Consider the following 17,337-nt stretch of genomic DNA (forward strand, 5'->3'; position numbering starts at 1 on the left):
GAAAGCACTCACCCTCACAAGGATATATTAAAGAGCCTTCAACCACACTCTGCTGCACACTTGCTTTATTTGAGCTGTAAAATATAATTGTTAGATTGTTTATAAGAATTTATAAATAAGAGCACCTTAAAGACCTTACTAGCATAAGTTACTGATTAACCCCTTTTAATTCTAATACATTCCTTCTATTTATTGTTTCCTATTTATCCTGTATATAGCTTGTTTTGTATATATTTGTTTTCCTGTTGTCTCCCCAAGTAGATTGTAAGCCACTTAAGGGAAATGGCTGTATTTTAACAAATTTAACTTGTAGTTTAAAAATTACCTGGCACTTATTGATTGATTCATTGAGTGGGAGGAGGAGAATATGTGCATGAATAACCACTCAAAAGAGTAAAAGCTAGATTTACTTGAGTGTGAGTTACAGAACTAAAAAGAGAAGATTTCATAGATACAGAGCCATAGTCACAGACCCAAAGATCAAATGAGAGATGGAACAATTCACAAAATAATATTTTGGAGAGTTAAGAGGACCAAGAGAATAGACAGCATTCCATACATATAAGAACATCTCCCTTAGGTAATAACTAGAGTAACAGATATCATGTTAGAACTGCAGCTCCAAGGGCCATATACATGTTGAATGTTCCAGATCAAGAAATGAAGACTTGGTTGTATAAAAGTATATGTCTTCATTATCCGCATAAAAGAACTAAGGCAATTCCAGGCAAAGAAGTCAACTGGGGCTTGACAGCATCACCAATAGATCTATTCCACCTAGACTTGTAAAAAAGCTTACGTCTTTTTAGGTGAAGTGGATAGAATACTGGGCCTGGAGTCAGGAGACTAGAGTTCAGATTTGGTCTCAGGCACTTACTAGTTGAGTGACCCCCAGTCAAGTCACTTTACCTCGGTTTGCCTCAGCTCCCTTATCTGTAAAATGGAGATAATAATGGCACCTCCCTCCCACAGGGTTGTTGTGAAGATCAAATGAGATAATAGCTGTAAAATGCTTAGCGCAGTGCCTGTAAGCATAACAAGTATCATATCATATTACTATTAGCATAAGGGAAACTGAGGTAGGGGGTGGCAATTGAGGCTTGATCTCATAACTAATAGACACATTCAAACCAGACTCATAGGATCTCATACAGAGGTAAAAATTGAGAAGGTAGACTGCAATGAGGTCCAGGATTAGGATTTCAATTTAGCAGCACTTTCCAATCTTTATATGATAGATATTTGAGATACCTATAAAGTGGATAGAACTTGGACTTGGTGGTTAAGTGATAAGACTAACAATACCTGAGATACCATATCAAGGTGAGCTTGAACTACCTAAGGAAGTTGTGATATAAACAGGAAAATGGTCAATATGGCTTTGATATGTGCAGACAATCCAACACTCATTAGCACTGATTGGAACCAGATCTAGCCTCTTCAAGATTCTATCAGGATAACTGCAAAACAACAAACTGGGACTCAGTATCTGTTCACTGATCATTCATGAAGACTGTGTAAAGATCTAGAGAGAATAGAGGTGTCAGTGAACATTCATATTGGAGCCAGTGATTCCTCTCAGTACCAGAAGAATAGAAAGAGATTAAAGCTGAAACTCAGCAAGAGACAGGCATGTATTTATGATTGGGATGTAGGAGGTGCTCAAAGTAAAATCCAAAGAAAACCAACTTAGTACAGTGCCTAAGCACATAGTAAGTATTTAATCATGCTTGTTGACTGACACATTACCCTGTCTGTAAACTTGAGTTCTTGTCTTTGAAGTGGGCCATCACTGAAAAAATTCAAAGATTATGTATATGGAACAGAAATTCAAGTATGTGCTGATGATAATATGATGAAATATTTGACCAGTTCCAGGTGGAATACTGCCTACCAGAGATGAAGAACAGAATTGGCCAGTTATTTCAGCATATATCACAGGCCTGGAGAGAATGATTTGGATATAGATCCTTTGTCCAGATTGTAATTTGAAACTGGACCTGTATTAATGCCAGAGGAAGACTTGAGAGCTATTATGACACCCAAGGACCTGGAATATAACCAAACAGAAGCATAGCTGCTGTCACTACCAGGCCCATACCCCAAAGGAGATCAAAGAAGGAAATGAGGTGTACAATTTACAGCGGGTTGGTTTTTTTTAATAGTCCAAATCTGGAAACTAAGAAGGTATCCACCTATTGGGAATGGCTAATGACCAAACACTAGGTTAACTTCTTACAGGTAGACCAGAAGAAATAGTTACATGTATCTCCAAATGACAATACTAGAGACTGACATGTAAAATTTGCCTTGTATGTAATTGCATGTTTCTTGCTATCAGTGTTAATTACTGGATGTTTGTTTATTATTTTGTTGTGTTCATTTGACTGCATACAGTATTGTGTTCAAATTATAGCAACGTGTTTGCTTTATTTACTTTTTGTATATATGCCTATATATGTATCTAAACTTTTTTTTAATATAGGCCTATTGATAGTGTTATTTTACAACTAACTAGCATCGCTTTTGTTAATCATGTTTTGCTTTGTTATTTATGGTTACTTGTAGAGTATTCAGAATATACGTACTTTGGAGCTTCGTATGTATTGTGTCTGCATATAACTTTGGCCACTTGTCACTGAAGTTACCCTTATCAGGTGCTGTGGACCATGACATTGGAGTAATGTCATGAATTGCAGTGAATTGGATTTAAGTGAGGGAGGGCTATGTAAGGTCACCAACATCATTCTTTCCTCCAGAACCATCTGGGTCCAGTGGCAAGATATATAAAGGCAATTGGGGTTAAGTGACTTGCCCAGGGTCACACAGCCAGCAAGTGTCTGAAGTGTCTGAACACTGGTCCTCCCAATTTCAAGGCAAGTGCTCTATCAACTGCACCACCTAGCTGTTCTGTATAGCCACATCTATTGCATGTACTGTCAATGTGTGCTTATTTTCTTTTGTTTTCAGTGGCAATGTTGGTTACCTGACACACCAGGAAAAATCACCCTTGTTTTTAAAGCATTGATATTTGTCTTTATGCTACATAGTTTCAGGTTTCAAGCTCATTAAAGGCTCCATCTTGTAACTTTTCTTTCACTCTACAATGAAACCAAATTGTCCTTGCTGCTGTTTCTCACACAATTAAACTATAAAAATATGAAAGGGGGGGGGGGCAGCTAGGTGGTGCAGTGGATAAAGCACCAGCCCTGGATTCAGGAGGATCTGAATTCAATTGCAGCCTCAGACACTTGACACTTACTAGCTGGGTGACCCTGGCCAAATCACTTAACCCCCATTGCCCTGCCAAAAAAACAAACAAAAAATCCTCATGAATAGGAAATCATGGCATACCACCACCCATAAGCAGAATGGGCATGAGGAAGAAAAGATTTATGCTGAAAATTCTTTTCAGTGTTGAAATCAGAGACGTTTTCCTTTTATTTTGCACCATGCTGAAACTTGTTTGCCAACTCCATTCAAGTGTTGCATTGTAAAGCTTTCAATAAAGAATTTTGAAACATTCATCTGCTAAATTAATGAAATTAAATGCAACTACCAAGAAACAATTATTTTATAAATCCTTATGATAAAAGGAATTTTTGAAAATAATGAATATTTAATCACATTGCTCAAGAGCAAAAAGGTTTCTTGAACCTTAATAGAATTTTAAGATATTCCATTTTCAATTTTAAATTTTCTTAAAATTTTCAATTTTACGTGGGTTTTATAATTTCCCAATATTTTATAATTACATTTAAAATGAAAATGAAAATCTTAATTACATTGTATTATTTTAAATGATTTCTTTATTCATAATTTTTAACAATTTTATCATTTAAAATGTTTTACATGTAACATGCATGTACAATAGTACATGTATATAACTCTGGGGGGAGGGGGGTTTGTGCTCAAAAACGTTTCACTGCTGGAGGTACCCGATTAAAAATAACCTGGAGACTATATTACATCATCACTGCCTTCCAATCTCCAAGGCAGCAAAAACGGCCCCACAGCACACCCTGAGGTTGAAACCCAGGAAGCGGTTAAGTTACAGACGCCGCACCGCCCCTACCGGTCTCAACGGCTCCTCTCGCCTCTAACGTTCCACCAAGCACGCGCACGCGCACGCACGCGCTAGCCGACGCGCAAACGGCGCCTCCAAAGGGGAACTTCTCCCCGCCTTATGCCCCCCCCCCGACACCCCCCCACACACACTTAACCGACATGCTCCTCCTAGTCCAACCCTTGACCCTGGTCCGGTGTACGTCATAGTTCTTCCCGCCCCCTGCAACTCGCTTCCCTACAGGCTTGGTAACTTCACAACAGGCCTCTGATTGGTCAATTGTGAGGAGCCGGGAGAGCGGATGAGGAAATGAGCGTCAGCGGTTGGGCAAAGCTTGGAAACCTCCAGCGGGTTCCACCCCTTCCGGAGAGAGCGCGTGATGAGTGGTTGTTGCTCTTGTCCAATCAACGCCCGGTTATTGGATTCAAATCAAGACCCCTGGGGGAAGGGAGCTCCTAGCAGTTAGTTGTACTTTCCGTCGCTGTTGCTGCTGCTTCTTCCCCGGTGTCTTCCTCGGTGCTGCTGCTAGTCGCCGGCGTAGCTCTTCGGGACTCTGCGCTGCCGTCAGCATGGCCCACAAACAGATCTACTACTCTGACAAATACTTTGATGAGCACTACGAATACCGGTGAGGAGCCCTTTCCTGGAGGATTGCGGGCGGGGCGGGGGCTCGTGGAGAGCGGGTGTGAGGGGCCTCCCCCGTTCGTCCCCTCCACTCTCTCCACGCTTCCCCTTTAGCTTCCCTCCTTTGTCTAGAAGTCGCCCCCTAAGAAAGGAAACCGGGAGCGTACCGAGCAGACCAGCTTCCGCGTGCTGGGCTCGGCTTGTGCCGTAGCCTGGAAATGGGTTCAACGGACGCTCAAAGCCCGAGAAGGAATCCTTGCCCGCCCGTGCTAACTTGGAGGGATGGGGGGTGGGGCAGGCCGAGGAGAGGGACGTGGGCCACTGGCTTGTGGAGCCTGACCTCTTCGCTGGCCCACGAGGCTTGGCCGTTTAACCTTTCACTTGGAGAGGAGGAAAACTGCAGCCCTTAGCTAGGCCTTTTAACCTCGAGCTAATTAATTTCGAGTGATTTTTAATTAGTTGTATCAATTGCAACAGCACGGAACCTTGATTCCTTCTTTACGCACCCCCAGACATATCGTAGGACTATCGTAGGTTGGGGCAGGAAGAGATCTTGGAGATAATAGAATCCATTCATTTTACAAATTGGGAAACTGAGGCCCAGAGATGACTAGCTGCATGTCTTATTTTACCCAAAAGGATGTTAGTTAGAGGACTGGGCGGTGGGGTGGGGGAAAGAGGAGAAAGGTAGAGTATTTCCAACTCCTGAACAAGAGAAGTTATTTGAGCTTAAAAGCCACTTAGTGCAGTGGATAAGGACCTTGGAAGCAGAAAAATTTGAGTTCTGATCCTCCATCAGACGTAGTTTTGTGACCCTGGGCAAGTCTTTTAAACACTTTGAGCCTCGATTTCCTCATATTTAAAATAAAGTAGTTGAACCCCATTGCCTCTAAGTTCTCTTGAGCTCTTATCTATTTTCCTAGTAACAGAAGTTACTAAATTGTGGCGTTTTTGGCTACAGCTTCTATTTTTATAGTTAGGTTTTTTTTCTTCTTCCCATTCCAGCTAACCCAAATCAAGATAAGCTCTTCCAGTTACGCCTTGAGTTTAATAGGGGTTTCATTTATGTTTTTTCTGCATTAGTTGATTTTTGCTTGACCCATCAACCATTTATTACTTTGTGCGGGGGGAAAACTTGCCCCTACCCTTAAAAGAGTCAGCCTCCTTCGAGGAGCTTACAAGCTGGGCTCCCCGAAGGCAACATGTACAGAAATAATGTAAGCAAGATTAGATACGAGGTGGTTTTTTGAGGAGGGTGCCTAAACGGAGGGCATTAAGAAAGGTCTCATGTCAAAGGTGGCTCTTGAAGGGCTCCTTTAGGGAAACCAAGGGGTCTGAGGAGTGGTAATGAGAAGAACGTAGGAAGGAAAATCATAATCTCCTGATCCTCACCAAAAAAAACGGAGTCCGAGGTTTCAGAGGTTACTATTACAGGTAGCTCAGAAAGCTTATTGGTCAGGTAAACCCACAACTAATGTAAAAGAAAGTATTCGCAGTCATGATACTTTTACCGACTCTGAAAGCCTAACACTTTCCATTTTCACCTCCTTCACACCTAACTCCAATCAATCTACAAGCATTTATTAAGCAGCTTTACTAGAGACATGATTGACACCTTGTGTGGAGAAAAGCTACTACCTTTAAGTCAAAATTTATAAATCTGTAAGCTCTCTTGAAAAACCTGAGTAAAAAGCAGAAATTAAAGACTTTTTAAAAGGTCTAAAATGCTATGTTCTCATGATTATTGACTTTTATTTTAATTAACAGGAGCTGCTGAGCCTTCAGCTTTTAATATCAGCAAACAGCAATATAATGATTGAAAAGAAATAATTCTACCAGAAACTTCACTTTTTTTGGTCCACACCTGTGATTTCATTGGTGTAGGAAACTGCCTAGCAAGGAAAATTCTGCTAATGCATATTAGGGACTCTAGTAACTTTTGAATTTTAAAAGTTAACTGGGGTAAGTTTAAATTACTTATCTATAGGAGCTTACATATTATTTTTCCATAATAAATATAACAATAGGTCAGTTCAACTTGCATATTACTATATTTGGCTTCCATATTGCTCCCTGTGAATTAGGACTTGGATCTTAAATTATTGGAAACTCCCTTGTGTACTGTAGACTATTGTAATATTTAAATTTTACTTTGAATTTTGCACATGCCTGCAACTGCTAAGTCCACAAATGTCAGTGCAAAGACCTTGAAATGCTTAATAAAATTATTCTTCAGTTAAATTAGCATTAGGTGACTTGAAACTACCAAAGAGATAAGTATAAAACTTATCATTGTTTTCAAAGTACACTGATGAAGTATTTATAAAGTCTGAGTTTAGCATGTCTGCATACGTGAATACACAGACATGTACAAAGTTTTATTATGCATCTGTGACAGTATATATACTACTTCAAACCCTAAATTTTTTAGCAAATGGCTAGTGAAATTTAAAATCTGTAGCTAGAATTTCAGCCTTGTATTAGTCAAACCTTTTGTTAAGTACCTCCCATGTCCTAGGCAAAATGACTTTTTCAAACAGAGGACACCTAAAAAATGGAACCATTGATTAGTAAATATTGCTAAGCATTTATAGTTCTCAGTTACCTAGAAATAGTTATTATTCCTAGTAGGCTAGTTAAGTAAATGGATTAGCAAAATTGGTCAGGAAATTGATGTGTTATCATAGGATTGTAGATTTAAAATTGTGAAGACCATTGGTGATAATTATTGCTGGCTTTATTAAAATGATGTTACAGTAAGATATTTCTTTTGAGAGAATTCCTTCAGAAGCCAGCCAGAATATTCTATGGAGAGTGGAACTGCCTCTTAAAAGTCCAACCTGACTTTCATTCTGGAAAATTGACATTTTGAGAGAATTTCATTTTAACCTAAATCAAGTAAAAAGTACTTGGCTGCCACCTGAGTAGGCAGAGCCAGGTTCCTAGGGGAATGTACTCTCAGGAAAGCCCTTCTGATTTTAAAAGTGGCAACAGAGAGTAAACGGCAGAGGGAAAGTATGGTTTATTTAAAAATATTTTACTTTGCAGTTGTTCCAGGAGCTATTTGTCTATATGTAATGGTATATTAGGAAAGCACGGGGCAGCTAGGTGGCACAGTGGATAGAGCACTGGCCCTGGAATCAGGAGGACCTGAGTTCAGGTCCAGCCTCAGATACTTAACACTTACTAGCTGTGTGACCCTGGGCAAGTCACTTAACACCAATTGCCTCACCCCCCAAAAAAAAGGAAGAAAGAAAAGAAAAGCACAGAATTGAACCTGATCTGCTATGCCATATGCTTTTTCCAGCTGTGTAAATCATAAAAGCTGGTACTTCACTTAGAAGAAATGTAAAAGAAAAAGTGGCTGAAAAATAATGGGTAAAATAAGAGGAAAGTATTTTCTACTTCCCACCTGGTCCTACCCTTCCCATCCCATTAATTGTGAACCCCTGGTTGTCATTATTCAAACCCCATTCTTTACCCCACTTCTCACTAGCTTCTCTCTTATTCCTAACTCCTCCTTCTTTCTGTCCTCCTGTGCCACTTTAAAGCTATCGACTCTGCACTTTGAACCTTGGAATGCCTGCTCCATAAGTAAAAAAAACTTATTTTTCTTAAATCTTTCTTTTCCCTACTCTGTCAGTCTTCTGACTCAGAGACCTGACTTCCTCTTGATGACAAAGCCTTTCTTGGCCACCCTTTCCAGCATTCTCACTTATTCCTTCCACACAGTAGTTAAAAAGTAGGCGAGTTGGAATACTCCTTGCTCCACGATGCTACTTCAAGGCATCCCTCTACCACCATCATTCAGTAACTTCTTTGAGATTGACAAAATTGATATCTACCAGCCAATTCAAATTTTGGTGGCTTCCGTGTACTGACCTCCAGGACATTTACCTTCTTTTCCCAACAAATCCAGTTCCTGGTGTGCAGTCTTTCTCTTCTTGCCGGCTCCTACCCTATATACTAGGGACTTTAAGCATATATATTTGTGCTCCCTCAAATACCCTAACCTCCCGGTTTCTAAACTTAGTCATTTCCTAAGACCTACTTTACCCTACCTCAGCTTTACATATAGGTGGTCATATGCTTGATCTTGCCCTAATCACATGTTCTATGTTCATGAACTCTCAAGTCCCTGTCTGATCACAATCTGTTGTCATTCCATTTCTCTCTTTTCTTTGCAATCCCAAACTCTGTTCTTGGATTTCACCAAGACCTTCAATTCCTCTACCCCTCAATTCTTTCCTAGGCCTTCACCCCTGCCCTAGAGTCCTGCCCCTTTTTCCTGTCACTGACCTTGTTCCTCCTCAGCGTTATATCAGGCTAATAGTCAAGCATCCTGAAAGATAAGTCTGTGATATAAGAAATATTGGAGCATTAATCAAAATACTGCTCTGTGGTCAAGTGTCTCAGTCACTTGTCAAATTGAATGCTGTATAAATCATTTATTAAGCTGCCCTGTTCAAGGTATGGTGTATGTTGTTTTATACAAGTTCGTCATATGCTCAGTCTTGTTATAAGACTGGAAGCTTTGACAAAGATTTCTATTCCTTTCCCTAGTCAACCATCTTTAAGATGGTGGGAGAGCCTAAATTTAGACCTAGGCCAACCTCTTCTTTGTATGGATAAGAAAACTGAAAGAAGGGAAGTGAATTGCCCAAAATCACAAAGCCATTTATTGGCAAAGTAGGATCTAAACCCAAGTTCTGCTCACCCCATACTCAATTCTTTATCATCATTATTAATACTGTTAATAATTTTGTTTAAAAACAGCTAATACAGGTGGAGCACATTCCTGTCTACAACACCTTTCTTTATAATATCCATGGGGGAAAAGTAGATAAGACAACTGCCATCTCTATAACACCTTTGAACAAGTTGTGTGATGGCTGATATCACAGACCTGGGGCTCAACACAAAAATCTAGTGTTCACTCATACTTGTAGATCATGAGGAAGAAAGGGAAATAGAATTATTAAATGAGTAGTGATTAATGTGAGAGAAGGAAGAGATAAAGGAGACTGATAAAAATCAGTCTGTCCTTTGTCTTCACGTGAGCTCTCCCCTTGCCATCTCCAATATAGTTCAATATAGCTGTTTGCTGCCAACACCCAATTCCTCTTCCAAATCAAACTCTAACTTCAGTACTTCTGGAAATTATTAGGACTTGTTTTTATGATATGGTAATTGCTAAAGTTTAGTCTGTAGTTTCAGAAATAAAATTCTGCAATGCCTTGTGCTTTTCCTTAAATAGCTGTCCTCTAATATTTGCTGGATCACAGAATTTCTGCTTTACCTATGTGACCATCTAATTTAAATTTAACCCATAAGTTGGAAAAAGATAATCAGTCTTTCATATCTTTCAAGGAGTCATCCAGCCTTTGCTTAAAGACTTCAAAATCACCCTATTCTGGGGAAGCCAATTTCACTTTTGAATAGCACCAAAGCTTTTTTTTAAGCCTAGATTCCTTCTTTTGTAACTCTTCCCTATTATTTCTAGTTCTGTTCTCAGGGACCAAGTAAAACAAGTCTAATCCAGGTGACAGCTTTTCAGATATTTCAAAACACCTCTCATATCCCCCTCAGTATTTTAATCTTCTGACTAAACATCCTGATTTTCTAGTTCCTTTAACCAATCTGTCATGCTGTGATCTTGAGTACTTTTGGAAACTTTCCAGTATATCAATGTTCTCATCCAAATGTAGTGAACAAAAGCATACACAATACTCCACATCTACTCTGACCTTGTTAGAGTACAATTAGAGGTATTTGGTATTGCACTGGATAGAGCACTGGGTCTGGGGTGAGTTCAGATCCAGCCTCAAGATATTTATTAGCTATATGAACCTGGACAAGTCAACTTGACTTATATTTGTTTCAGTTTCCTCAGCTGTAAGACAAGAATAAACACCACCTACCTCCTAGGGTGGTTGTGAGAATCAAATGAAATATTTGTAAAAAGTGCTTAGCATAGTGCTCTATATAAATGCTTATTCCCTTCTTTGTGCTTCTCTTAATGTCATAGAAAGTCTTTCTAGCTTTTCTTGGGTACCATATGTTGTTGATTGATTTTTAGACTATGGTTCCCTAAAACCCTTCCCCACCCCAAAATTGTTTTCTAGCTATAGCTCCCCAAACCTCTATTTGAAGAGTTGATTGTGTGAATCCACATTTAAAACATTTATTTACATTTATCCATTTTTTAATGTTATCAAATTCAATCCTTTGTCTCAACATGTCAAGTTTCTGGCCTCCAGTATGTTAGCTATCCCTCCTAAATTTAATATCACGTTCAAGTCTGCTAATGCTACTTAAGCCTTTATCCAGGGCATTGATTTTTAAAACAAAACTAATTAGGCAGCACGGGGACCAAGCACAAACCAAATCCTTGTGGCATTTCTTTGGAGACCTCTTTACCTATTGACATTAATGATTTCTTTGGATCTAGCCATTCAACCAGTTCTTAAGCTATTTCATTTTACTGTCATCTAGTTCATATATCTTGGTATTTTCTTATCATCATAATCACAGAGTACCACTTTATATTCTCTTAAGGAATTGAGAGTCAGAGTGAACAGATCATTGGATTTGGAATAAGACTGGTTCAAAACCCAGCTTTGCCATTTACTGTCTATCTGATCAAGCCACTTAATTTCTTTGGGCCTAAGTTTCTTCACATGTAAAATGAGAACAGAACACTTCTGGGCTCCCTTTTAATTCTTAAAATTGTAATCCAATGTTCTTAATTATAGATTTGCTAATGAAGATAAGGAATCTTCCAATCCTATCTCAAAGATCCTATGAATTTTAGATTGTCACCATCTAAATTAAATTATACTTTCAAATTTTTTGAATCAATTACACATATCTTAAATGAGAGGCCTGAGTTTTGTTTTTACTCTTTTACTCAATCTGTGACTTTGGGTAAATTCATTTGACTTTTGGGCCTTAGTTACCCCAATCGTGAAGCATCCAACTCAAGAGAAAATTATTATTACATGTACTTATTTTTCTTTAATAGGCACGTTATGTTACCCAGAGAACTTTCCAAACAAGTACCAAAAACCCATCTGATGTCTGAAGAGGAGTGGAGGAGACTGGGTGTCCAGCAGAGTCTTGGATGGGTTCATTATATGATTCATGAGCCAGGTATGATCATCACTGAAAATATAAACTTTAAATTGTTTGTTTTGTTTAGTAGTCAGCATCTTTTATTCATCAACTAGGATAACAGTGAGTTACATTTTGGCATAATTTATCCCCCTACTATCAAATATGCCTTCTGGAGTTTTAACCAGGAAGTGCAATGAGGAACCAAAGAGAAGAACTGCAGAGATCATTTATGTCAAAAGGCATTGTTTGTCTTGGCTAATAAAGTAGTACATAGAATTTTTATTCTTTAGGGGATAAAAGAACTATAGGATGTGCAGGTAGGGGTGTCAATACTAAGTGTTTTCCTCTTGTAATAAGCACTTGGTACTAGAAGACAAGAGGCAGCTAGTGGCTCAGTCGATAGAGCACTGGGCCTAGAGTTAGGCAGACCTGAGTTAAAATCCAACTTTAGACACTTACTGACGATGACGACGATGAAGAAGAAAATTGACTATGCTTCCTGTACATTTTGACAATAATCTTGTTTTTTTTTCCCCACAGAACCACATATTCTGCTCTTTAGAAGACCTCTTCCAAAAGAACAACAAAAATGAAGTTTATTTGGGTTTTTCACTTAAATTTTTTCAAACTATGTATATGTGTATATATGGTAGTATTCAGTGAATACTTGAAAAAAATGTACAAATCATTCCTCCATACCTGTGCATGAGCTGTATTCTTCACAGCAACAGAGCTCAGTTAAATGCCACTCCAAGTAGGCTGCTTTACAGTGTTTAAAATACAATTTTTCTCGTCAATTTTCTCTTTAATATAAGTGCCTATTTGACTTCTCTTTGAATTACATTTGTTTAATAAAGTTCATTTGTTGCTTGTATGTCTGAGTACTTGGTAATTGGGGTAGGTGTTTATGTTCAAATTTTCCATTGTTAATTTATGAATATGATGTACAGTTCTTTCAGTTGTTTTAGAAATTATAATCCAAGGAAATAAACTCTTTAAAAACAATTTAGAAAAAAGGTTAATGAATGTTAAACTGCATGGTACAATAGAAATAGCATTAATTTGAATGATTAATAACATCTACCAAAACTGGAAGGTTCCTGCCATATGGGATGGTTTTTCTCCAAAAGGCAGTGAAATAGCCCTCAAGACTGCATTGGCCTAGAGGGGGTAAGGATCAATTGACACAGCTTCCTAATTGCTTAAACATAAAACCCTAGCACCAGTAGTCTCCTCAGGCTTGATGAATTTCTGTGGGAATTTTGTGACTGAGCATGCTGCCATGACACATGGGGTGGGGGGATACCGGGGTTGCACAGGAGTATAGAGGGGAAGCTGCCCCCAATTGAATCCACATCTGTACTAATTTCTTTCCATGCTATTAAAGTAAACTTTTGTTAAATATCAAATCGTCTACAAAGTGTCTCTTTTCATCCCATTCCCAAACCTGAACCAACTGACTGTCTTGAATCAGTCTTGGCCTAAAACATTTAGGGTACTGTTAAGATTAGATCAGAGTGACCTCATGGATAGGGAGGAATGCTGCAGCTGATGAGAAGGCTTCTGGATCTTCTCAATCAAATAAGGAGAGATCCTTCCACTGACTTGTAATTTAGTCATATTCTAAAAAGAGCAAATGCATTGTCAGGGCATCAAGAGCTTTAGAAAAACTAGATCACCATCATAAAGGAAAATGAAAGTAAACTGGGAGACCAATGTGAGTGTGCCCTTAATCCTTTAAAGATTGCCATGATGGCAAAAAGGCAGTATTGATGAGGGTGGAATATAGTCTGACCCAAAGTTCCACTAGAAAATGTAGTGGGCCACAGTGAAGAGATAGGAGAGAGAAGATAGGAAGTGGAGAACAGACCCAAAGTTATACTACCCTTTTACCCTCATGAGGAGTGACTTTGTCCATGGGGTGATTAGATGGCCTAGACTGTCTATTGTCACCAAGGAAATTTGAAGATTTCAGTATAAAGAACCTGATGAAAAAGACTAGAAAAACGGTGAAGGTATGCTCTAATGGAGCCAATTTAGCATACTATGACTTGAGTATCTCACAATTAAGGGTCTTAAAGATTATCTTGGGGAAATGGACATGTTTTTCTGTCATGTCTGTGATCCTTTTTGGGGAGTTTCTGGGTGAAGCTAAAACTGGAGTGGTTTGCCATTTCCCTCTCCAGCTCATTTTACAACTGAGGAACTGAAGCAAACAGGGTTAGGTGACTTGCCCGGTGTCAAACAGCCAGTTAGTGTCTGAGGCCAGATTTGAACTCAGGAAGATGAGTCTTCCTGATTCCAAACCCAGTGTACTATCCACCTTGCCGCCTTAGCTGCTCACATACCTGACCTAAGAATTCTCTTGCCAGCCAGTTCCCAGTAGAGTTGTCAAGGGAAGGAGAGAAATTGATGGATTTAATGAACTGACTCCCCCCACCCTATAAGTGAACAGAGTCAGATACAATTAGATTCCACTTGGCTAAAGTCTCACCCCAGTGGTGTAAGGTTTTAGTCATGGGTATATATATCACATAGGTATGGGGTAAACATTTATGTGGAAGATGAGGACAGCTAAAGTGACTGTAAGCAAGATAATGGGGTAAAACCAAATAAAGAGCTCTGGATGTGGCTTTGAAAATAAGATTGATAAGGAGAAAAATGGCCAGCCTGTAGAGGTTTAGTACAACTTGAAACATTCAGGATAGTGCAGTAAGGGCCTTTCAACCCCAACCCGAACCTCAGGCATCCCCCAAAGTCCCGGTCCCTTATTTGAAAAACAGCCAGGCTATAAGGTTATAGTAGGGGACACCCCCTCCCCCAAATAAACATCCTTTGAATTTTCATAGGAATTTCAGGGAGGAAAGGGACATAAATGTGTATGGTTGGTTAAGGCAACCATAACTGTGGATCTTTGCTAATTGTAGATGGAGCCCAAATCTTCAAAACTGAGTTTTTTTGGCTAGTTAACAAAATAATGACTTGAGTGAAAGCTCCCTAAGTGATTGAGATGGATGCTATAGTATACAATGGGAAAGCTATAGCACCAGAAGCATAAGATGTATACAATGTGCTAAATACACTTTAGTGGCAAGAAACCTTATCTCCCACAAGCAAATTTTCATTTCTTACCTTTTGATCACTGCACCTCTTGCTACAGTGATTTGAGTACTTCCCCCCTCCCCTTTCCCTTTTATTTCATTAAGTTACATACACTCACGGTGAAGGATGCAGAGATGGACTGTATGTGTGTGTGTGCACACATACATAGATGAGCACAAGAGGACATGGACTTAGAGGGCAAGAGTAAATACTTCCTTTACAACACCTATGTGGCCAGCAAAGAGAGTAGCACTTCTTGGCTTGGTATAACAGGTTACTGGATCAAGTCACACTGGTCACTATAACACCCTGGGTGAGAGGTATAGAATTGTCAACCGCAATGTCTTTTTATCTATTCCTATAGCTAAAATTAGTAATAGTTTGCCTTCACTAGGAGAATCCAGTATATCTTTGCCATCTTTTCCCAAGGCAAGGTAAATACTCTGTATTGCCACATTCTGGTGGGCAGAGAAAAGAAAGAAGCTCCATTTCCAGAGGGCATTGATGTTGCCCAGTACTGGTGATTAATCGTACTAAAGCTAGTTGTCTGTCAGAAAGTCCCCTAAAAGACCTTTAGAACCTCACCATCAAGGGGTAGGGTGTAGTTGGGACTACATCTCCCAACATGAAGACCCTTATCACATGGGCTAGTTTTTCCCTAGAAGGCAATGAAACCATTCTTGAGACTTAATTTGAGGGCAGCTAGGTGGCCCAGTGGATAAAGCACCGGCCCTGGATTCGGGAGGACCTGAGTTCAAATCCGGCCTGAGGCACTTGACACTTGCTAGCTGTGTGACCCTGGGCAAGTCACTTAACCCCCACTGCCTTGCAAAAAAAAAAAAAGAGAGAGAGGGAGACTTAATTTGGTTCAAACTTGTAACACAACTTCCTGATCATCTGAGGCATAAATTCCAAGTGCATGAGTATTTGGGCTTCACATGTTTCCCTCTGCCATGCAAATCAACATATCCTTCTGATTAGTTCCACCACTGTGGCAAATACAACAGAGAATTGCACCAGCTATAAAATCCTTCCATTTTTTAGCTGTATTGCTCTTAAAGTGTTAAGAATTCATAATTATTATCAGGGCAAGTATTCTAACACATAAAATTTTCAATTAAATACAAGGATCGAGATGTTTAAAGTACTAAATAGCTTTTTAAAGAAGACTACATGTAGGGGCAGCTAGGTGGCGCAGTGGATAGAGCACTGGCCCTGGAGTCAGGAGTACCTGGGTTCAAATCCGGCCTCAGACACTTAACACTTACTAGCTGTGTGACCCTGGGCAAGTTACTTAACCCCAATTGCCTCACTAAAAAAAAAAAGAAGAAGACTACATGTGTTTTGTTATGTTTATCCAAAAATATTATCACAAATTAAAAGTGTGGCTCAGTCTAATAGTTGAAGATCTAGGTGCTGACAGCTTCAACCCAGAGTTCCCAAATACTTTACAAGGCATTCTAAACTCAGTAAGTTCGAAGACTGGGAAGATAGTGAAATAAAACAGGAAATACTGGGCTCTCCAAAATTCTCCCACAAACAAGGCAAAACATCTCAAAGTGAACTTTGAGTGGCAGAAATAATTAAAAGCATTTGTCCTCCTAAAACAACTTGGGAAGACCTCAGGAAAGACCTGACTTCCCTGGGCTGAGGTTTGGTTTGCAGTGCAAACACCTCCAGGTAGACTCTGCTGAATATACAAACAAGCCCAGGGGGGCAGCTGGGTTAGGGCTGTAGCTTAAGGAATTTTCACCTTGCTGACAGTGTTGGGTTCAGACAGCCGAGCAAGGGAAGACTAAAGGACCCTCTGCTGTCATTGGATGCCAGGCCCAGATGTGCTAACCAGATGCAGTCCCAGTCTGTGACTGTGGAAGAACAAGCTCACACTTGGTAAGTGTAGTAGCAGAGATGTGGAGACCCTACTAACTGTGGGCACTTGCAGAAATGTGGAGTTCCTGATGTTGATTCTAGGCAGAGAGAACTGGTTTGCAGCCATGGGAGAAACTACGGGGAGAAAGAATGTTTGTGGTGACAGCATAGCTGGGAAACCTAGCTATGGCTCAGGGGTGGAGAGGAGTGCCTGAGGTCAGACATCCAGACAAAGTTCAGAAAATAACAGTAAGAAAAACCTGAAGCCTGAAGTATTATCCCCTACACCTTGGGACCAGAACCTGACTATAATAGTAAGCCTCTAATAAAATTAAAATATGAGTAAATAAACAAAAAAGATAGCTACTATGGAGATAGAGAAGAGCTGGGTTCATACTCTGAATAAGATAGTGATATTAAAAAAAAAGTCACTCCCACTTAAAAAAATGTCAAATGGTCACAAGCCCACAAAGAGTTCTTGGAAGAACTTAAAAAAGGACTTTAAAAATCAGAGTGGTTGAAGAAAAATAGGGGAAAAACTAAGAGCAATCCATGAAAAT

General features: G+C 39.5%; 1 protein-coding gene across 1 annotated transcript; it reads left to right on the forward strand.

Moving 5' to 3' along the window:
- Positions 1-4,468: 4,468 nt before the first annotated feature.
- On the forward strand, positions 4,469-13,210 carry CKS2 (CDC28 protein kinase regulatory subunit 2). The gene is made up of 3 exons (XM_043975701.1): positions 4,469-4,694; positions 11,715-11,842; positions 12,347-13,210. The coding sequence occupies exons 1-3, from the start codon at positions 4,636-4,638 to the stop codon at positions 12,397-12,399; spliced, it is 240 nt and encodes a 79-aa protein (XP_043831636.1). The 5' UTR covers positions 4,469-4,635; the 3' UTR covers positions 12,400-13,210.
- The last annotated feature ends 4,127 nt before the right edge of the window (positions 13,211-17,337 follow it).

The sequence above is a fragment of the Dromiciops gliroides genome, chromosome 1 (genome assembly GCF_019393635.1).
Source record: "Dromiciops gliroides isolate mDroGli1 chromosome 1, mDroGli1.pri, whole genome shotgun sequence".
Classification (NCBI taxonomy): Eukaryota; Metazoa; Chordata; class Mammalia; order Microbiotheria; family Microbiotheriidae; genus Dromiciops; species Dromiciops gliroides.